The 22,776-nt window shown below is 42.2% G+C and overlaps 1 protein-coding gene across 1 annotated transcript; it reads left to right on the top strand.

The window, feature by feature from the left end:
- Positions 1-74: 74 nt before the first annotated feature.
- mlxipl (MLX interacting protein like) lies at positions 75-21,604 on the top strand (the record flags this gene model as incomplete). Its single annotated transcript, XM_080435986.1, has 17 exons — positions 75-433; positions 2,258-2,364; positions 2,956-3,038; positions 3,265-3,354; positions 3,607-3,648; positions 10,661-10,838; positions 11,254-11,334; positions 13,544-13,695; positions 13,864-14,479; positions 15,585-15,658; positions 15,966-16,230; positions 19,086-19,204; positions 19,335-19,457; positions 19,962-20,089; positions 20,330-20,453; positions 21,177-21,306; positions 21,435-21,604. 17 exons carry the CDS (start codon positions 75-77, stop codon positions 21,602-21,604), a joined length of 2,841 nt encoding a protein of 946 aa, XP_080292112.1.
- Between the last annotated feature and the right edge of the window lie 1,172 nt (positions 21,605-22,776).

Here is a 22,776-nt window from a genome sequence, read left to right as displayed (position 1 = left end):
ACGAAATTCAATTCCACCCTGGGATTGTTAAACTGGGAGAAAGTTCACCGATCCAGTAGCCCACTGAAATGGCAATGGCAGCGGCAAGTAAGTCTTCAGGGTCGTCTGGACAAGCACAACAGAACCAGGTCCCCGATTCCGAGTCGGACACGGACCCATCGGAGGAAGAACACGCACCGATGACCGTCGGTACCGGTACCGGGCCATCCTTGGGCTCTTTACGGCGCTGCCAGGTCATTCACAGCGGCCACTTTATGGTGTCGTCTCCCCACAGCGACTCTGCCCCGCGCCGGAGGAAAAGAGTGGGATATGATTTTGATACAGTAAACAGAACTTGGTGCCAAACATACACGTTTGGTCCGTTTAGTTCTGGAAGTCTGAGCATAGATCCTACACTCACGCGGTTATTTGAGTGCATGTCACTGGCCTACAGGTACGTAGTCTATATGTTACAAAGTTTAGTCGAAACAAAACGATGTAATGATGATACGTCCATGTAAAATGGCCATGGGCCTATATCTCTTTAAAAAAAATGATATTATTATTAATCAGTTGTGGGAAAAGTGTTTACATGTTTTACCCTTATAAGTAAAAGTATCAATACTGCAATGTAGAAATACTCTGTTACAACTAAAAGTCCGGAAATCAAAATGTACTTGAGTATGAGTACCAAAGTATTGGCATCAAAATGTACTTAAAAGTACCAAAAGTAAAAGTACTCATTGTGCAGAATGTTCAAAATGTATCTTAAAAAAATCGTTTGAAAATAGCAGATCTACAAGCTTGCAATGAGTTACATGATCTTGTAGATCATCTATTTTCAAATGGCTGAAATATATAGGGCTGAAGTGGTTAATGAATATTTTGTAATAATAATCAAAATCTACAAAGTAAATAGTAACTAAAGTTTTCAAATAATTATAGTGGAGTAAAAGTACAATATTTGCCTCTCAGATGTAGTGGAGAAAGTACTGAAAATTGGAAATACCCCAGTAAAGTAAAAAAAACTCAAAATTGTACTTAAGTACAGTACTTGAGTAAATGTACTTAGTTACTTTACACCACTGTTATTTATTAAAGCAATTGGGTTTACTTTGTGTGCCCAAGCTCTGCACTTAAATACTTGCAAAGGAGGGACCAGCCTGCTGCTTGTGCAACATCTCTGAAATGTGACAGAAAGATGGACTTTGGCTCCAGTTGGCAGGATGATTACATTGTAACTGACATGGAAGAACAACGGAAACACCAAAAGTTGCAGAAAACCGCTTTGACATTTAAGTCCACCAAACCAAATGGGACACTTTAGGCTCTGTTTCAATTCAAACTCCTTGAATCTTTAACATTATTTTCAAAGTTTAGGCTATAAAAACAAAGTAGGCTAGTATTTTCTTTTTCTAAACAGAATTGCAGCCCAAAACACCCTTTCATGCCATGTATCGTCTGATATTATAATAATAATGATAATGGCATTAATTCATATCTCTTTAGACAAACATGCTTGAGAAAACATAGCTTTGGATGTTGCAAAATGCTACTTCTGCCAGATTTCCTTCTTGTCTTTTTGCCAGTCTTATCTTTTATAGTTTACTGACAGTTGCATAATCAGTGGCACAGGCATTTCTTGGAAACATATTGCCCCTCTATTCTCTACAACATTTACATTAACAGTAGTCCTACTGTTTGGATCACTCCTGCTGTGAATCCTCACATTCTGTGTTTGAGTTTTATTGAGTACAGTACTAGTAGAGTTGAGAAGATGAGCCTGTCAAACAGTATTTCGCAGAACACTGTTTTTCATTAACCAGTCAGGTGTTTATTAGTTTTTCCCCTTCGATCAATCTGTCCCGTGTTTATGTAGTGTCTCTTCTGTTTTGCAGAGTGTGTAGGAGTCTAGAACATGCATTAAACTCACTCCATTAAAAGCATCTTCAAAATGATCCACCTGGCTTCCTAGCAACTCAATGAGTACCTAGCATAAGGAGGGCTTTTCTCACATTATGTGTGCAGAGACCACTGAAGGGGCAAAGTAGCCAAAACAGCTTGGCGGTGTAATGTTGAACAAGTTGACTGGACACAATTAGTCAAAATCAGTTACAGGTTTTCAGCATAGGTAATACAAACACCCTTCATATACAGTACTACCCTGTTACTATCAACTATAAACTAAAGCAGTGCAGTAATCATCTGATGTTTTTATGAAGTGTGCTGTTTCACTTTATCAGCCTCTAATTCCTTTGTTAACTTAACTTGCTTTCAGTGGTAAGATTGCCTCCCCAAAGTGGAAGTCTTTCAAAGGTCTGCGGTTGCTGTGGAGAGATAAGATCCGTCTCAACAATGCAATCTGGAGAGCTTGGTTCATTCAGTGTGAGTCCATCACCCCTCCTTTCTGATACAAGCTATATGTCCTCAGAAAGCTCACCACTGATTACACACAAGGATCCCAATTTCAAACAAAATAAACCAGTGTTTCCCAAACAATGGGTCAGGACAAGGTTTTGGGTCACAGACCCATTTTTATGGGTCGTGTGTACATATCCTTTTTTTTGGTGCTTTTTACCCATTTTTCTCCCCAATTTTGTCGTATTCCTCCCTACTCATTGCTGCGTTGTCACTGCTGTTGTATCCTGCTGACTCACCTGTGAGGAGCCCCCACCGGGAAACGTATGCAAATATACAATGACAAAAAAAAACACCCCAAGGAAAAAAATAGCTGGTCTACAAGTTGCAACATGTTTTAGATTGTCTATTTTCACTATTAAGTAGTGCTTGAGTGGTTAATTCATAATGGATGTTTTTGTAAGGTTGGGTCCTGGCGAGACACCAAATGTATCTTTTGTGTCTCAGCTGAAAAAGTTTGGAAATCAATTATATAAACTGATACAAGGATTTCTACAATTAGAACATGAAGAGAAGTACAGGGACATGATCAATTGAGTGTTATATTATGTGCTTCAGATGTGGAGAAGAGAAAGAACCCAGCATGTGGTTTTGTCACCCCACTGGAGGGCTCGGAGGCTGATGCACACCGCAAACCCGAAGTGAGTCTCCTTTGACCTAAGGAAAGTGTATTTTAATTGAATCTGAACAATACAGCTGAACCTCCCCAAAGTAAAACAAAAACTATTGATGGAGAAGACCATCAATTGGATTTTTGCTTTTACACTTTATAAACCGGTTAGTTTGCAAGTTGTCTATTATTAATATATTATATGGTTTTTGAATTAAGTCTGTCTTACCTTTTGCATTTCTGTTTCCTGTTAAAAGGCAATTGTGTTAGAGGGCAGCTATTGGAAGCGCAGGATTGAAGTGGTAATCAAGGAATATCACAAGTGGAGGATTTACTACAAGAAAAGAGTGAGTTCATATTTATCTCTTGAGTTTCCTGATACATAATAAATATAATTATTTATAGTTATTTTCCAAAATAACATCCATCCATCAGTGCAGAACCATTTAATTAATTTCATTTTTTGGTAAAGAGGTTTCATTTTGTAAAAGTGGTACCACTTAATCAACGAGTAAAGTGACCTACTATTAATTTATCTCTTGTGCATAATTTTATTTGTAGGCTATGATGAATAATATAAATGCATTGTTTCTTTGTAGCTCCAGAAAAATAAGGATGACCTCTTTACCATACTACAGCAGGTAATGGAAACATTAAACCAATTTATGTTTAACGCTTTGCCCATTTTTATTACATTCATCTTTAAATATCACCATAGTATACTGTTCTTGCTGTTAACCTAAGCTCTGCAGGCTGAAGCTGACTTCTCCATCCCATCTTGTGTTCATGTGGGTGGGTGTGCGTGGGTGTGTTTATGCATCTTTGTACTACATGAGACTGAGAGATTGACCCAGTAGTGTTTAGAAGAAATGCTAGAAACGTGCGAAACAACTTGCGTCATGACTGAAATGACTGACATTTGTAGGCAAACTGACTCACATTGATGATTGCTATCCTCCACAATACCTACCTCCAACCTCTACTCAGGCTTTATCTTTGTTGTATTCAAATGGCTTCCAAATTTAATGTCATTTAATCAAATCTGACCTACTTCTCAGGATGCTTTTGAGAACTGGGTTTTGATGGGGACATTTTAACCGTGTCATCACACATTGGCAAAAACAAACAAATCATCAACAAATAAAGAGAGGTTTAGAGAAAGGGGAGAGAGGAAAACAGGGCCCCCGGGGGAAACACCTCACTGATGACAGTGCTCACTTGACTCCTTATGGGTGATTTATACTGGCCGGCGTCATGTATTTTCACTCTCAGTCTCAACTCACAATCACAATTCCTTATCTTAGTCTTTTATGGCACGTCATCGACTGTCTTCATCTGTTGTGTGTCTGAGAAGTTTGTTCAGTCTTAGTTTCATTGTGTTTGGCTTGGAGGTCCCGGGTTGGCATGAGGTCAAAATCCAGACGATAATATTTGACTGTCTGGCTGGAGTCCTCATACACTGATTGTGTGCATTTATACAGCCTGCTACCTGAGCGGGGTTCAAAGGAACACAAGCCAGCAGATTCACAGGTTAAAGATCACTAAGCTATTGAGACTTGCAGTACAATGCTATCATGTAGCCCTCAGCACTTGACTAAAAGTTATTGCAGATGTTAAGCTCCACCTTTTTATTGCTTAGCCATGGTATAGTCCTGTGGCTAGGCATTAAAAGACAATAATTTGAAATGGGTTATCTTTATGTAGTTAAGGTACTCTAGCTTTGCTGGGCCACAAGGGTTTTTAGATGTAGTAGATAGACTTGTATTGATCCCTGTGGGGGAATTCAGGTGTCATAGGAGCACCATGGTAGGCATGAAAAAAAATAAGTGTACAGACCACAGAGATTCAAAAATCACACCCAGTGTGAAGTGGTGCCTACTCTGTTTGAGTGTGTGCTGGTATTCAGATGGCACTACTCTATTTGATGTGTGCGTGCTTGTATTCAGACGGTGCTAGTCTATTTGGTGTGTGTGTGTGTGTGTGTGTGTGTGTGTGTGTGTGTGTGTGTGTGTGTGTGTGTGTGTGTGTGTGTGTGTGTGTGTGGGGTGTGTGTGTGTGTGTGTGTGTGTGTGTGTGTGTGTGTGCTGGTATTCAGACGGCACTACTTTATTTGATGTGTGTGCTGGTATTCAGACGCTACTACATTTAATGAGTGTGTGCTGGTATTCAGACCGTACTACTCTTTTTGAGTGTGTGTTGGTATTCAGGCAGCCTGATCTCACAGAATGTAGTATACATTGCAGATTGCACGGACCCAGTGCACCTCATTCCGTGCATAGTCGCCTAGAAAACCAGAAAATCCGTGCATATGTACGGCTAGTCCCACGGTGGGCGTAACCAGTTGCAACCCGGAAAAACCCAGAGGCAGAGCAGTCCCCACAACAAAATTTACGATTCTGTGCCTATCGGTACATAACTCAAACGGCGCTGAGTAGGCTCAAGGGAACGTCGCAACGTTTGGGACGGCAACTCGTTCGCTTTAGCTCACTCAGTGGTCCCTTACGTGGCTCCAGTTCCCTTGAGACTGCGCGCCTACGAAATGGTTTAGTCACAATGGGGGAGATGCGAGGCGGCTATGCACGGATTTTCGGGTTTTCCGGCTGTCTATGCACGGAATGACACCTCCGTGCAATGTATACTAAGTCGTTTGAGATCGGGTTGATTCAGGTGGTACTACTTGAACTTTCAAGTAGTAGTTCAAGTAGTACCGTCTGCCACCGTCTAAGTGGCGTGTGTAAAGTGGTGGAGCTGTTTGTGCTACATACATACATACATACATACATACATACATACATACATACATACATACATACATACATACATACATACATACATACATACATACATACATACATACATACATACATACATACATACATACATACATACATACATACATACATACACAAAGTCACTTAAAGGGGGGCACTGCTTAAAAAGAAACATGATTAAAATATAATATTTTGTATTTATTTATGTAGACTTAAGTTTGATCTAGACATCTGCACTTGGATCAACTTGGTTTGCATAATGTAGGCTACAGTATAACTATTAATATAGATATAGACATAGGCGTATGTATAATGTGTGTGTACTGTACACCCAGGAACATGTAAGTGGTTACTATCTCCATGTATGGAGATGTCAGTTGGGGGACTCTTCTTGCTCTGTTAGTAGTCCACCACTAACTCCTTGGTTTTGACACATACATGAGCATTATTTTCTATAGACAACACAAAACAGGTTATATGCATTTAGTTATGGGGAATATATCTGTAGTAGCTAATGTAAATTGACGGCACTTTATATATACAGACAGGTAACGGGGCTCACCCGGCTCAGGGGTAGAGTGGCCGGATGGGAATTGCAAGGTTCCCAGTTCGATCCCGGGCTCCCCCAGAGTTAGTGTCGAAGTGTCCTTGAGCAAGACGCTGAACCCCTAATTGCTCCCGATGTGCAGGTTGGTGCCTTGCATGGTTTCCTCCGCCATCAGTGTATGAATGTGTGTGAATGGGTGAATGTAATGCACAATCTATGTAAAGCGCTTTGGATAAAAGCGCTATATAAATAACCTGACTCTGCCAGATGGGGGCGGTATTGAGTAACCAGGTTCCCCAAGACAGCATCCTGTGAAACAAATGTGTGAAGCAAGCTTCTTGGATCTGGCAGCGTCAGGTTACTATATAAATGCAACATTTACCATTTACCATTTAGGTAACAAATTAAAGGAAAAAACAACAGCAAAGTGTCTGGGCCACCATTTAATTAATTTCATTTTTTGGTAAAGAGGTTTCATTTTGTAAAAGTGGTACCGGATGGGAATTGCAAGGTTCCCAGTTCGATCCCGGGCTCCCCCAGAGTTAGTGTCGAAGTGTCCTTGAGCAAGACGCTGAACCCCTAATTGCTCCCGATGTGCAGGTTGGTGCCTTGCATGGTTTCCTCCGCCATCAGTGTATGAATGTGTGTGAATGGGTGAATGTAATGCACAATCTATGTAAAGCGCTTTGGATAAAAGCGCTATATAAATAACCTGACTCTGCCAGATGGGGGCGGTATTGAGTAACCAGGTTCCCCAAGACAGCATCCTGTGAAACAAATGTGTGAAGCAAGCTTCTTGGATCTGGCAGCGTCAGGTTACTATATAAATGCAACATTTACCATTTACCATTTAGGTAACAAATTAAAGGAAAAAACAACAGCAAAGTGTCTGGGCCACCACAAGCTTCCAAAATAGCTTCAGTGCGCCTTGGCATAGATTGTACAAGTCTCTGGAACTCTATTGGAGGGATGGAAAACCATTCTAACAAAAAATATTGCTTAATTTGGTGTTATGATGATGATGGTGGTGGTGGGGATCGCTCTTTAACATGTCAGTCCAAAATCTAGGAAAGGATCAAGTTTAGGCGATCACTCAAAATAACTTACGCCACTCATGCACTTTGTGAATGGTGAAGGATGACTCATATGACCTTATAATGAATTGTATTTTTATAGCGCTTTTCCAAGTGCTCAAAGCTCTTTACAATGGTTCATTCATTCATACAGGGGGGGGACATTGGGAGGTGAAGCGGCGAACAGTCGACGCCAGCGTCCTCACTTTTCCCAGTTAGCGCCGACCGACTCATTGGTGACCTTTTCACCTTTTTACACATCTCTGTAGACCAATGTCCATGGTTTTTGCATCATTGAACTAAATCAAATAAATCAAAACTCTCAAATGTGCCTTTAACTATATGTGCATAACACCTTGTAATGAGGTGTGTTAATGCACTGCAACCATACTATGATGATATCCCTCTCTATCATGTAGTTGTCGATGGAATGTTCTTGCTGACACAGTTTGATCATGTCCTGCATTTTCCTTACTTACCACACTAATGCACGAGCATCACGGACATTGAATGTGAGCTTTTGGCCACAATTTCCAACCCTATTTTCCATGGTCTTTTCAATGGACGATAATGGGTCCCACTACCTATTGAAACACTAGCCATTTGAGAAATCGTTGTGATGGCTCCTGCCATCCATGCCCCAATAATGACTCTTTTCTAGTCGCTTACATCTTACCACAGAGTGTGATAGGATCTTAATTGTTTAATTGTATCACGCAGTACACCTGAATTGAAGCAGATGCATTTGTTGTTTCTCCACTCAGTTATTCAGGTTATTTCCTTCAACGTGTTACCTATTATCTGTATTGTGTTTTTTCTGTGAAATGGAGCTACTAGACACAATGAAAAGAGGTCCATCATCTCATCTCCTCGTACATCAAAATGTTAATCAGTATCTAACCACAAACTATGTTAATTTAACATAGCAGAAGCAGTGCAGGAACATAAGAAATGTGACTTAACATGATGGGATCTTTGATTAATAACTGAAGCTTATAACAAAAATAAAACAAATGTTTCGGCTGAAACATTTGTTGTGGGTAAATGTAATGTACAGTACATCGAAAGTGACCAAATGAGATGTGCCAGTAGTGTTTTTATGATTATTTTTTCAACAACATGTGTCTCCGTCTCTACATGTGTCGTGGGAAGGCTGTAATGGGAGGGTTTGCTGTTGGTCCACACGTGAGTGTGATTGCCAGAATTAGGTCGAGGACAAAGGTCTGCTGCTCTCATTGAAATGGTGAGACATGAAAATAAAGAAATGAACAAAACCAACATAATGATGCCTGGTAGGTGGCTAGTGTTTTTTGAACAATATGGTAAAACTGCTTTTTCAATATGTAGTGATGTAGTGTGCGCGCACACACTGACACACACACACACACACACACACACACACACAAAATTTCAATTCATTACTACTCCACACCCTTCTCCCTTAGAGAGAGCGTAGATACAATGCAAACAGTTTCCGGCTCAGTTTGGGCTTCCCTATAAATGTAGCCTGTGACTCAGTATCTTAAAGACAAGATGAGGTGAAGTAAAGCACCCCAGACAGATAGGAACAGCTGGGCCTGGATCCACATTTTCTGTGAGTGTTTTTATTAGATTTTTGGAAAACCTTGGATTGACTGGTTGATTGATTGAAGTGACTGGTTTTATCAAGAAATATCACATGATTTAGGAAGAGATGCAACTGCAATACTTTTTGTCATTTTGAAGCGACCCTGCACTTGTTTAGACTTTTTTTTTTTTAAGAATTTATATTGTCCTGATATTGATATTGATTATGTCATTGGTAAGTGGATAAGATATTTTACCATATATCAAATACTGTATTTATATTCATGCATAGACTGTAGGTTGTACATAGCCTATATTCATCCAGATAATCAATGTTGGAGATCTGTTGACAAACCATATACACAGATATCCATTCATATATTCATTGTTGATAGACTATACATAATAATTAATTCATATACTCAGTGTTGATAGACTGTTGATAGACTGTAAATACCGGTATATCCACCTGTATACTCTTTGTTGATAGGCTGGCTGTACAGTACATATATTTATTCATATATTCACTGGCAATAGATGTATTGGGATATAATGTATATTCATTCCTATATTCACTATTCATTCATTCATACTGTATTTTGATAGACTGTACAAAATGTCAGTATTTTATTGGTTTGTGACTCTTACCTGTACCTCTCCCGTGTTTCATTCTCACTGCTGTTGCTGCTATGACCTGGATTTCTGTCTGGGGATTTATAAAAGTTTATCTTATCTTATATACCTCCTGATTGAACATTGTTATCTTACTGTGTACTGTACAGTGCATTACGTATACTTCATTTTTTTCAGGATAGAGTTGTTAAAATGACACTACTTGTCCTGAGTTTCAATGGCCATGAGATGCGCTAACTGGGGAGGGGTAAACTTTTTCCCCTCCTCCTCCTCACACCTCTTAGCTGTTGGGCTACGCCCTGCAGGCCATTTGAGAGCCTGCAGCTGACAGGCAAAACCACGGTTGTGCTGTGTCTGCTGTGTTCTTGCTGGGGCCCAGCGAGGTATAAGCGTTTTTCTTATTCTCTACCCTGCACTTTAAGCTAACAACTTTACTCTCGCTGCTATTTCTCTCGCTGCCCCACTGCCTTCCTTTGGGCAAGTCCGGGAAGACAAAGGCTAAGGGAGTACCCCTGACAGAAAAGTTTTGGAAGACAATGGCTAGGGTTAGAAGGTTTAGGGCTAAGCAAGAGAGGCAAGGTTGAGATGGTTTGGACATGTGCAGAGGAGGGATGAGTTGTACATTTGGGAGAAGGATGCTGAAGATGGAACTGCGAGGCAAGAGGAGAAGAGGAAGGCCAAAGAGGAGGTTTATGGATGCGGTGAGAGAGGACATGCAGGTGACAGGAGTCACAGATGAAGACGCAGAAAACAGAACCAGATGGAAACAGATGATCAGCTGCGGCGACCCCTGACTGGAATTAGCTGAAAGAAGAAGAAGAGTTGTTCAAATGTTTTTAAAAAGGTTCCAATCAGAAAATATTGAATTTACATGGCACTATTTGGGCATGAATCCCAAATAACATTGATTCATGCTGTAGTTGGCACTTGGGTCTTTTCATCCATTGCTATCCCTGCAGCTATTTCTAATAGGCCTTCTAATTGTAGGATCAGCGATTCTTTTGGTGTGTAAAATAAAATGGTGCAGTCAATATTTGAAAAATCCCTTGCTTATGTATTGTAGGGTCAGATCTGCCGGGCTGAGCTGGAGAAATGGTCCAATCAGATGTACAATGAGCCTGAAGCTGTGCCAGCGGAAGCCCACATGTTTGACCTGGACTGCTTCCTGTCTGACATCTCCGATACCCTGTTCACCATGACCCAGAAACCACCATGCCCCTGGACAAGTGACCGTCACAACAGTGAGTATACAGTATATACTCTCTATATAACAGTATCTAATTGCTATATAGAGAGTAGAGTATATTAACTATTATTTAATAACATTTTCACTTTAAAAAACCCACTAACAGCTTGAATACAGCATGGATCTATTTATCTAAAGACGCTGGCTGTTCAGCAAAATGCAAAGGATACATTATATCATATATCATGAAGTGTAACCTATAGGACAGAAGTCTACGATTATTTGTGTGAGACACGATATGCAACCACGTATAAATCAGGCTTAAATGGTCATGTGAGTCTATAAGAACCCACCCCACCAAAATAAGGAAATTCACATGATGAAAGATGAGCTTTTTTGTGAAATACACACCAAAACATACATTCACGTTGATGTGTGCGTGTCTAATATTGCGTCTTTTCCCTCCTCAGCCTACATGAGCAATGCTGATATGATCCAGCCAGGCCTGACACCCCTACAGCCTAACCTGGATGATTTCATGGATATACCAGGTACCTCACCCTCTGTCTGACTCTCAGACAGGATCTTCCTCCTACCGCTATAGAATGACTGCATTATTTGGCACAACGTGTCTCCTACTGCAAGCCTTTCTAGTCTGTATACATATTTATGACAACAACGTTTTGTTCTGTGATCCAAGTGGGCGGCTTGTATGCTTGATCCGATAGCGAGACCTAATCTGGTAAATGACAGAAAGTCTTTTGATCCACCGGAAATGACAGACTCCTGATAAGAGCTTGTGATACTGTAGCTGCCTTATCAGTATCTTTATACCCTGTATTAGAAAGTAACCTTTGGTTCTCCATGTATTTTATTCCTATTGTGTGGTCATGGTATTTTACATAGATTCTCTTAACTCTTTTTCATTGTTCACATGTGAAACCTTTTGGGGGAACTTAATGGTTCCTGGGTGGGTAACACTCCTTTGTGTTGTTGCTGTGTCTGCAGTAACTGAACTGGCTCCCCAGGAGTCAGTGGGGGGTCAAAGGCTGGGCTGAGCCAGTGGAATGAGGAAGTGGAAGAGGATGTGGTTCACCATGAGCCTGAACCTGGGTACCGCCACAGATATTGTGGCCAACTTCTCTTAGATGAGAAGAGAACTAACCTATGTTCTATGGTTAGCTAAGCTAATTAATAGAACCAATACCAATGTGTTATTTATGGCTCTGTCTGCATTCATCATTCAGTGTCTTATAACCAGGTTATTTTGGGTAGCATCATATTCAATATAATGTGTGCCTGCTACTGCTGCAGCTAAAGGGGGAGTAGCACACATTCTAATTTGTCAAACCCCTGGAGATCCTCAGCTGGGTTGGCCCGAAGCTGTATACTGTATCTATGTGGGCTTGTACTGATAAGGACATTGTAAGGACATGTGTCCTGTTGTAACCTCAACGCATCCTGACATGAGGACATGAGAGAGAGAGAGAGAGAGAGAGAGAGAGAGAGAGAGAGAGAGAGAGAGAGAGAGAGAGAGAGAGAGAGAGAGAGAGAGAGAGAGAGAGAGAGAGAGAGAGAGAGAGAGAGAGAGAGAGACAGAGTGTGTGTGGGGGTGGGGGTGTGTTTGTGTGTGTGTGTGTGTGTGTGTGTGTGTGTGTGTGTGTGTGTGTGTGTGTGGGGGGGGGGGGGGGGTGCGTGCGTGCAAGTATTTCTCTGAATCTAGCCAAGTCAATACTGGCAGGCTCCTGAAGAACCAGCTGGCTCTCAGTCACAAGGTGTAGGGAGCCTGTGGGTGCTTGTCACAATGGCACTGCCATGCATTTCCTCTTCGCATCGATAGATTCTTCCTGCTACTCTGAAATGACAGTAGGCCTACTGGCCAATACTATATAGTACTTAATGCCAACATTGTGTCCTTACTGAATAGAAAGTGCAGACACACGGTATCTATTGTTAGATTGCTTCACAATTTCCTGTGTGTACATAAGGTAATATTATTATACTGAATCTTTGAGGATTTGTCGTATATTTATTTTCTGTGAATATTTGCTCTTTGTCAATTGCGAATGAATGTCCAGTGGAATTTTCTGATTTGCTTAGCGATGTCATCACTTCAGACATAGCTAAAAGATACCATGGGTTTTGTTCATTTCAATTATGTAAAACAACTAAATAATGGAGTTAGGCAAACACAGTTTTGACTTCAATGTGTTTATTTGATACAGCATGTGGTATCCACTGCACTTGACCTCATAAATAGTTCTAGATTGGAAAGTATTTATAATGGTAAACAACAGTTTATCTCCAGATGGCATAATATCGCCATCTCTTGCCAGCTTGGCTCCTAGATTTATGTCACGTGAGCTGGCATGATCACCATATACTCACTGAGCTCCAAAGCCGTTTTTGACAGTGGCACATTGTTTGACAAATCTTCAAGTCAAGTATGCAACTGATCAAACATCTAAAACTAGATTCCATGATATCTCATGCTCAAGTTCTCTTCCCCAGAATTTCTATTAGAATTCAGAGATAGATGCTTTGCTTTGTTATGCTGCAGCTGTACAGCTAGTCCATTCATAGTTATTTATTAACACATTTCATTTCGTAAGATCATGGCGTCAAATCATCGGTTTTTTGTCATTTACATATAGTCATGACTCATGTTGTTACACCAAAATGGAAACAAGCACATATACTGTCTTCTAATGTCTATTAGTACTTGGGGTCTGTAAATAACTGTGTCTCTGTCTGTTTCAGATATATTTATGAACTATCGAGGACAGCCGTTGGAGCAGGCTTTTCTTTCAGACTGTGGTTACTTTGAAAGCTCATCCAGTGAAGCATTCGCACCAGTGTTGTCCCATGTGGTAAACACGCCACAGGTTCACATTGACACCGAATTAGCTCAGGTAGGCATACTATTGACAGCTGCTTGGAAATGTTGACCTTCTGATTACCCACTAAGCTACAGCTGCCCCAAACCCTATATAGTTTGGTGTGCGACAAATAATGAAAATAACCGATCTACAAGCTTGTAGATTACTTCTTTTCAACAAAGACACATCTCTCTTTTCCAGCCTAACCTCTCATCTGGCACTTTAACTCATCCCGCCTCATCTAATGTCCAGCCGGTCCAGTCCAGGCCAACCCAGGCCTGCAGTGAGTACCACACAGCCAGCATAGCACCGGGGGTCATGTCCTATGGACATCAATCTTACCAGGAACCACCAGTTTCTATGGCAATTACAAGCATGCAACAGCCTGCCTCTGCAAGTAGTTCTTTCATGTATCCACCACCATATCACAAGTATGGCTATTATGCGACAACAGCCAGCACTGTGCCCTCCACTGTCATCACCCACACAGCCTCCAGTATAGGCAGCATGGGGCCTGTGGCCCAGGCCCATGGCTACCCTACCAAAGAGGACATGTACCCACAGACACCCTGCCACTCTCAGAGTTACCTGTCTGTGGTCTCTGACCCAGCTCACGGGACCTCGCCATCTGCCAGTGTGGCCCAGTGCTTCTCAGTCCCCCAGCAGGTCACAGTTGCTGGAGCGAGGGCAAAGCACAAGCAAAATATGCCAGGGCTGAAGATAGTACGACCCACCGTGGCTTCGCCCGTGCCTCCCCCCACCGTGCCTCCACAGACCAGCTGCCTCGCCAAACTGCTGTCCTCCGCTGCCCAAGAAAGTTAGTATATTTTTCCTCTTCTTTAATTTTAATTGTCTCCGCCAGGCCGAAGGCTTGGCCGAGACTATGTTTTCGCCCCTGTCCGTCCGTGTGTCTGTGTGTCATTCCGTCTGTGAGCAGCTAATCTCTGGTACCGTTGGACCGATCGGCGTGAAACTGGGCACGCACAGTCCCTGGGGGCCAAGTAAAAACCTCTGCCCCAAATATTTCACATTGGCTTGTCTGATTTTTCATATTCCATCCTGATTGGCTAAGATTGGCTTCCAAAGTTTGCTGGAGTGGACTCTTGAACCATAGGTCGTACAATCAACATCTTTTTTTCTCCTGTATTTCCTTGGATCATGACGCAGTTTATCGGCCAGATTACATTTTATGCCATTGTGCGTTTTCTTCAAAACACACTTTTTGCTACTACTCCTGCAGACTTTGTCCAAAACTCACAGAAACAGATTTTTCAGATTTCAAAGTTTGCGGCAGGCAACCCGGCCTGGCGGAGACCTGTGCTCCGAGGAGCACACTTTTCTAGTCTTAACATCAATTACCTGTGTGATTTATTTATTCATTTGTTTTTTAAATAATCTTTTTTGTATTTTTATATGCAATCTTGTTCATGTTCATATTATTTTCACTCAATCTTTCACTCAAAGTTACAATTACAGACATTTTCTCAGTGACAATGTGCATAGTGGTATACTGCCTGTCTGGCAGAAACCTTTTATCTCCATATTTTATCTTTTTATGTTTTTTCATAAATGAATGTGACACTGTCGTATGACAGTGTCACGCAAAAGTAGCGATAGTATCTACAAGCTCACAACGTGTTGTGATGCAACGGCTATATTTGTTATTTGGAGAAGAATTTATTTAAAATTTTTTAGCCTATAATGACATGCCCAACTTAGGGATGCCAGGTTGGAAGCGGTTAAGTCTATCTGTGGGTTTTATAATATTTAACCAATGAAAAGTTTTAACAAACGCTTGTGACTAAATATTAACAACATTGGAACAGCATTGCTTCTGGACATACAAGGTTTCCGCCCGACAGCGACAATACGCCTGTTTGTTTCATCACAAATGTTAATAACAACTGAATGGATTGTTTTAGGGAAACCCATGCTGGGATTTGACCCACCTTTAGGGACAGCCAATGGACAGAGGTCTTCATCTCCAAGCTCCCCAGTAAGTCCCAACTCATTGATGATGTTGTTAGATGCATGCATGTGCAATTCAGAATATGCTGGAACAGGACGTTTATGTGTGTATCTACTTATTATGCATGTGTATACAGTACAGTATGTAGGGAGTTAGTACAGAGCCAGTTACTAGAGCTGTTATGACCTCTGCTGTTCCTCTGGCATAAATGCAACACTGTTCAAAGTAAAGATTAAAGACAAGACATAGATCTTTCCAACAAGATCCAACCAGAGTTTAACACTCCTGATTTGATGACATTTCTAAATAAAGGATGTGTGTTGTTGTTCAATAGTCAGGCATGCACGTCCAAGCAACTACATCTCAGCTGCAACATGGAGCTGGGTGGCCGTCAGGGATTCCACTGTTGACACCTCTACAGAGCCAGACCTCGGTCCTCGGTTGCAATACTCCCAGCACCAGCACCTCAAGAGTCTCAGCAGTGTCTGCCCTGCTCGCTCAAGGCACCACGCACGCCAACACACCCCTCTTAATTCCCAAGAGTGAGAAATTATCCCCGGTACAAATCTACGGCACTGATAGGAGAAGCAGCTTATCAGGTAGGATTTCATTGTTCTACCGGCACAAGGGGATGAACCCTCCTTTAAATGGATGAACCAAAAAGGTGCCACTGTCATGTTCTTTTGTGGTTATTAACCACTCAGAATCAGAATCAGAATCAGTTTTATTGTCACATCACAGGTTTACAAGGTAAAGAAGTGGGTGAAATTCGTTTTTGTACATCGTTCCCATCGCAACGTTAATTTCCATAGAAAGAAGAGGGGGGGGGAGAAGAAGAGGGGTGGGGGGCAAGTGGGAAGGAGATCAAAACAAGAGAGCAACAGAAGGCCAGACAAGTTATCTACATATTTACAAAGTACCTGAGATAATAAAAAACTAAGGTGCCTGAGCATAGCAGCAATGTATGTATACTGTGCATGTTATACTTATACTGTGCATGATATACATATGGACGTTAAGGTGCTTAGAGAAAAAAGAGCACAATAAAAAACAAAAAAAAGTCAGTGCGTTATACATGGGATTAAGGTGCAAAAGGTCAGTGCGTGTCCACCTAGGGTGGACTGACCCTAGTATAATCCGCAAGTAGCTCCATGAGGGAGTGCAACAAAAAAGTCATTTGTACCTGGTGTAGTCCACAGGTGTGTCCGAGGGGGAGCTAAGTCCAAATCATTGTCCCTGGTATAATCCACAGGTGTGTTCAGGAAGAGCCAGAAAAGTTTTGCACCGCCTGCTGTCAGGCTGCTGAACAAGGCTTATGCCTCATTCAGCATCCTGACAGCAGCCGGATTAAAACTGCACCAGAACCTGGTGGTGGAACTCTTGATACTGCGGTAGAGCCCCTTGCCCGGTCGCGGTCGTTGTAGGGGTTTGAACAGTCTGTGACTTGGGTGGTGCTTGTCCTTGATGATGCGCTTGGCTTTGACCACGCACCGCTTTTTGTACAGTTCCTGGAGCGCTGGGAGCTCGATTCCCATTATCCGCTCTGCCGATCGCACTACTCGCTGTAGGCTGATCTTTTCTCGGGCAGTGCAGTTCCCGTACCAGGCCGTGACACAGCCTGTTAGGATGCCTTCAACAGAACTGTTGTAATACAGCCTGAGGATGCGACGTCCTACTCCGAGCTTCTTCAGGCGGCGGAGCCAGTACAGTCGCTGCTGAGCCTTTTTCCTCACGTGTGTGGTGTGCGTCTCCCATTTGAGGTCCTCCTCGATGTGTACTCCGAGGAACTTGAACTCGCTGACCCTTTCCACTGCAGCACCGTCGATGAGGATGGGCGCATGGTCTCTCCGCGGCCTCCTGAAGTCCACGATCAGTTCTTTGGTCTTGTCGACGTTAAGAGAGAGGTTGTTCTCCCGGCACCAGCGCGCCAGTGAGTTGATCTCCTCTCTATAGTCAGACTCGTCGTTGTTGACGATTCGGCCTATCACTGTCGTGTCGTCCGCGTACTTTATGATGGTGTTGGAGACATGTGTGGCTATGCAGTCATACGTGTACAGGGAGTAGAGGAGAGGGCTCAGCACGCATCCCTGGGGTGCTCCGGTGTTGAGGGTCAGGGGGTCGGATGTGATGCTGCCCATTCTCACCACCTGATGTCGGTTGGACAAGAAGTCCTGTATCCAGTCGCACATGCTTGGGTGTAGCCCTAGGTCTCTGAGCTTTTTGTCAAGTATTGCTGGGACAATGGTGTTGAATGCTGAGCTGTAGTCCACGAACAGCATACGTACATATTTGTCCTTCAGCAGCTTGTTGTCCATGTGCGAGAGGACGGTGTGGAGAGCCATGGCAATAGCGTCGTCGGTGGATCTGTTTTTGCGGTATGCATACTGCCACGGATCCAGCGAGGCAGGTAGCGTGGAGCTGATGTATTCCCTCACCAATTTCTCGAAGCACTTGCTGACGATCGGGGTGAGAGCAACAGGTCTCCAGTCGTTCAGGCATGTCACTTTGGCCTTTTTGGGAATGGGCACAATGGTTGACATTTTGAACCCTGCAGGGACCACAGCCTGGGAGAGGGAGAGGTTAAAGATGTCAGCGAAGACACCCGCCAGCTGGTCTGCACATGCCTTAAAGGTTTCATGACATTCACTTTTACACCACATTCAAAGTCTTTGTCCTGGTCCTTCAAAAGTGTACAAAAAGTTTTAAGTGAAAATTCCATTCCAGTGATCCATGGCAGGTGTTTTTCTCTCACATTTCTAAAGCCTTTTCAACTGCAATGAAAAAAGAAATCTTTGCCTGCGGGTGTCGCTGGTGAGGGATTTTGCCTGTCAATCATCGCCTCTGCTCCGCCCCCCCCAAAGGAAAGGATAGGGGCGAGGAGGAGAGTGGGCGGGATTATTCGACTGTGACCTCACTGTCAAGCTCAGATTACTTTTCAGCCTAATTATTCAGAAAACCCCAGACCACAGAAAATCCACTGAATGTTCTAAGTTCTGTTTTTTTGGGTGTAATTGAGGTCATAAAACCCCAAATAAAACATTGAAAATAAAAAAAGTGAAAATGAATGTCATGATACCTTTAAGGACCCGGCCTGGAATCCCATCAGGTCCGGCTGCCTTGTGGATGTTGACCCGTGCGAAGGCTGTACGCACTTCTCAAGCACTTCTCAAGCCCTATTTTATTCTTTGTCATACAATGATGTCGCATGGTGAAAAATGCCGATCTTCAAGCTCACAATACGTCATATCGTGGCGCGACGTGAGCTAGTATGTCAGCGTTTTTCGCTATTTTTGAAAATGTTCACCTATAACAACTTGCCCACAGTAGGGAAGCCAGGATTAATGTCGTTAAGAGAAGATTTGAGTATTGTCCCATACATAGATCCCCCATCTAATAATGAATGTCATGTTTCCCCCTGAAATGCTGCGTCCTTATCTTTTTCTTTATATTTTAGCTAGTTTTTCAGGGCATCCAGACCAACATCCAGACCAACCAACAAATCCTATAGACAAAGCATCCAACCCGGAGTCCCCGCTGTCTTTCTCTGGGCATGGTAGAATAGAGTCAAACAAGGTAAATATACAGATACTTTACCATGGTTCCCACAGATATGACCAAATTATATAGCGTATATTCTTTTTGCAGGATACCCTGTGAGTTTGAAAAAGATCTCACTATGATGTCTAAACTGTGCTTTCTGTAGCAGGTAGAGACCAGGCGGATAACTCACATCTCAGCTGAGCAGAAGAGACGGTTCAACATCAAACTGGGTTTTGATACTTTACACAACTTGGTGACAACCCTCAGCTCTCAGCCAAGCATAAAGGTACTACTTTTAGGGTTTTGTGGCAATTGACCCGTTGTATAGTGACTGGCCATAACAAATAATATTCTAAACATTACGGATGTCAACAGTTATTCAACAGCTTTGGTATAGGGCTGACATAGGCCAGTCAAGTGGTTCTCAAAGTGGGGTCAAATGATTGATAGTGAGGCATAATGCACAGGCTTTAGGGGTTGCAGACAAGGCCACCAAGCTCGGGGGGGGGGGGGGGGGGACACCAAACAAATTGGGAAAAAGACTATTGCAAGTAACTAGCTTAGTAGCAGTAAAACGAGAGAAGTAGCAGTAAAACAGTGCAGAAACGTGTCTGCAGCATCCCTCGCCCCACAGGTGAAGTGTACATTTTCAGCAAATGTGCCATTTGGTTCCAGTTGTACTCTATTGGAGTTATGGGTGTCCGTGGCCTTAATGCATACCAAAATGGGGGGTCCTTGAAATTAAAAAGATTTAGAACCACTGTGCTAATCCCTCTGTTTACTTGCACAGATCAGCAAGGCCACCACGTTGCACAAGACAGCTGAGTACATCAGTAAGATGCAGCAGGAGAGGGCCCAGCTCCATGAGGAGGCTCAGAGACTCAGGGAGGAGATTCAGCACCTCAACTCTGCCATCAAGTGAGTCATTTGTTGACCAGGGTTCATGCCATTTACTCTGATTTTGGACTTGTATGTCACTAAGAGTATCTGCTAAATGTCTAAATTGTAAATTGTTAAGGTCAGGGTAAGGATCTGAGAGGGAAATTGTGGGACTAACTCCTGGAGAAATTGAGTACTAGTAATGTAGCCATGACCTAATTTATATGTAATTGAATTTAGTAGGTTATTCATCCAATATCAAATGTCTTGTGTATACAGTGTATGCCAGCAGCAGCTGCCTGCCACTGGTGTGCCAATCACTCGCCAGCGCTTTGACAGTATGAGGGAGAAGTTTCGAGAGTATGTCCGGGCACAAACTCTGCAAAACTGGAAGTTCTGGATTGTATCCTTCTTAAGAAACATGCCGATCCAAACATATTTAAAAACAAGACTAACTTGAATCTAGCCTAACTGCCTGTGAGATCTTCATATTTTCCCATGTCTGTGCTTAAGAAGGTTCTGTTCAAAATGCAGGTATTAATCCATTAAGACCCAAGCCCGATTTTATAAACGCCTTCTAAATCCTAACCTAAGTTTTCAGATTAAAAAAATGATTAAATAAAAACCAATTCCTGAAAATGACACAGATGCTTCCCCGGTTTTAAAGGTATAACAACATATAGGCTTTCCCGGTCTTAATGGGTTAAGACAGCTTGGGTATCTATGGAAACATGCATCACATTGCAATGATATCATTGTAACATCTACTTGACAAGGTATTAAAAATGCCCTAATTGCTTAAATGTAAGTTTTAAGGGAAGCAGTTCGCAAAGTATTTCCTGCAGTAAAAGTTGATATAAAATCTTGCCTTATGGACTACTTGAACTTTGGGCCCATATATACAGGATATCATTAGTTTGATTAACTATTTATTTTATTTTCAAATTTTTCCTATCGGTGTAATTGGACAGATAAGATAAGAGCCGTTTTATCGACTAAACTCCAGGTTATTTTTGCTGTTATTCCCCAGTTCACTCATTGAGGTTTCATAACAGTAAAATATACGAGATGCATATACTAAAATGCACACGCTATGATTCAAATTGCTTTCCTCAACCATTGTCAGTTCAGTATCATCATTGAGCCTTTGTTTGAGTCCTACAATGGGATGGTGTCAACGGCGAGTGCGGAAGACCTGTGTCGATCCACACTATCATGGCTAGAACAACATTGTTCCCTGCCTTCTCTTAGACCCAGTAAGTCTGTTTGTGTTTTAGAAACTACTGTCCCAGATACTTCACATTGTTGTTATGCACAGCACTGTACTATCTGCCCTTACATAATCACTAACATCTGTGCACCATCTCTGTGTGCATCCCATCAGTGGTTCTGAGTTCACTCCGTCTCCTGTGTACATCCACGGCTATTCTGACAGACCCCAACCTCCTGCCAGAGCAGGCCACCTTGGCTGTCACTCAGGGCCACCCTGCTGCTGCCGCTGTCTTGGATCACTCCTTGCAGCTCACTTCTCGGGACAACACACAGCCCATGTAACCGCGAAGGACACGTTATGGAACACTATAACACCACCTTGCATCTTACGGAAACCGACGCTCACCCCCCGCAGAGAGAGGAGACCTGTTCACTTAATAATGGATAATCATTTTACAATGTCTAATGCTGCACAACCTATTGCCCCCCTGGGGAGAAATAAAGTTCTATCTTACCTTTCCTTACCTTTTCTTACTTCACCTAAAGCCCTATGTAGGCCTACTCCAATATTTCCAAGAATGTTATGTAATCAAGTTATAGCAGCTTCTTAAAATGTATTTTTAACCTTATTAATCAATCCTCCTTCGTCTCCGTGAAGCAGAAATTCACGTAGTGTTGAGCGATATCTATCAATCCACTTGCTGTGAACAGATTGTTTTCTTATCAAAGATGATAACAGCATTGGCTTTAATCTCTGAATGTTTTTTTTTAATTATCTCAGGTTATCATTGTGTGTGATGTAACATTACATGTTGCCACTCAGCATAGTGTCATGGAGGCAATGTTATTGAGCCCTGACATAAACATCATTTGTCTGTCATAATCACATGAGATGATGTGTGCATGCATTTTAATATTGGGCAAGATAAGAGACAAATCTATAAACCTATTTATTTATTTTCCGTAAAAATAAAAAAAAAGTTTTGTCTTTAAAGGGATATATCACTTTCAAATAAAATAAACATTAAACAATATATAAAAAATAATTGGAAAAAGTAATGGAAAAATCACGCATTAAAATGTCCTTCTAATGCGTGAGGGGTCCGTGATTTTTCCATCACTTTTTTCATTTATTTTTTAAATATATGTTTTATGTTTATTTTATTTGAAAGTGAAACATCCCTTTAAATTGCACTAGATGGCGCTACCCTAGTGGCTCTTTGTCACAAAACGATGCCATTGTGTTGTTGTAGGATGTAGGAGCCCCTCCAATCCAGCAGGGGGTACTGCGCTGTAAGTAGGACGAGAAGCGCAGTGGGTTTTTTTTTCCCTTTTTTTTTTTCTTCACAAAGCTCTTTCAGTGCGCTGTCCACTTCAGCACCACAGGCACCACAGAGAGGAGAGACAGAAGACACCATCATATAACCACAACATCAGTACCACTCGCTGTCCCAAATACACAACGTCAGCCGCCGTCGCGACGCCAACACGGCCCGAAGGAACACTGGAACAGG

This window comes from Gymnoscopelus braueri (genome assembly GCF_963280865.1).
Source record: "Gymnoscopelus braueri genome assembly, chromosome: 8".
NCBI classification, from domain to species: domain Eukaryota; kingdom Metazoa; phylum Chordata; class Actinopteri; order Myctophiformes; family Myctophidae; genus Gymnoscopelus; species Gymnoscopelus braueri.
Note: the sequence above shows the minus strand (reverse complement) of the source record. Positions and strands in the feature narration are given on the sequence as shown.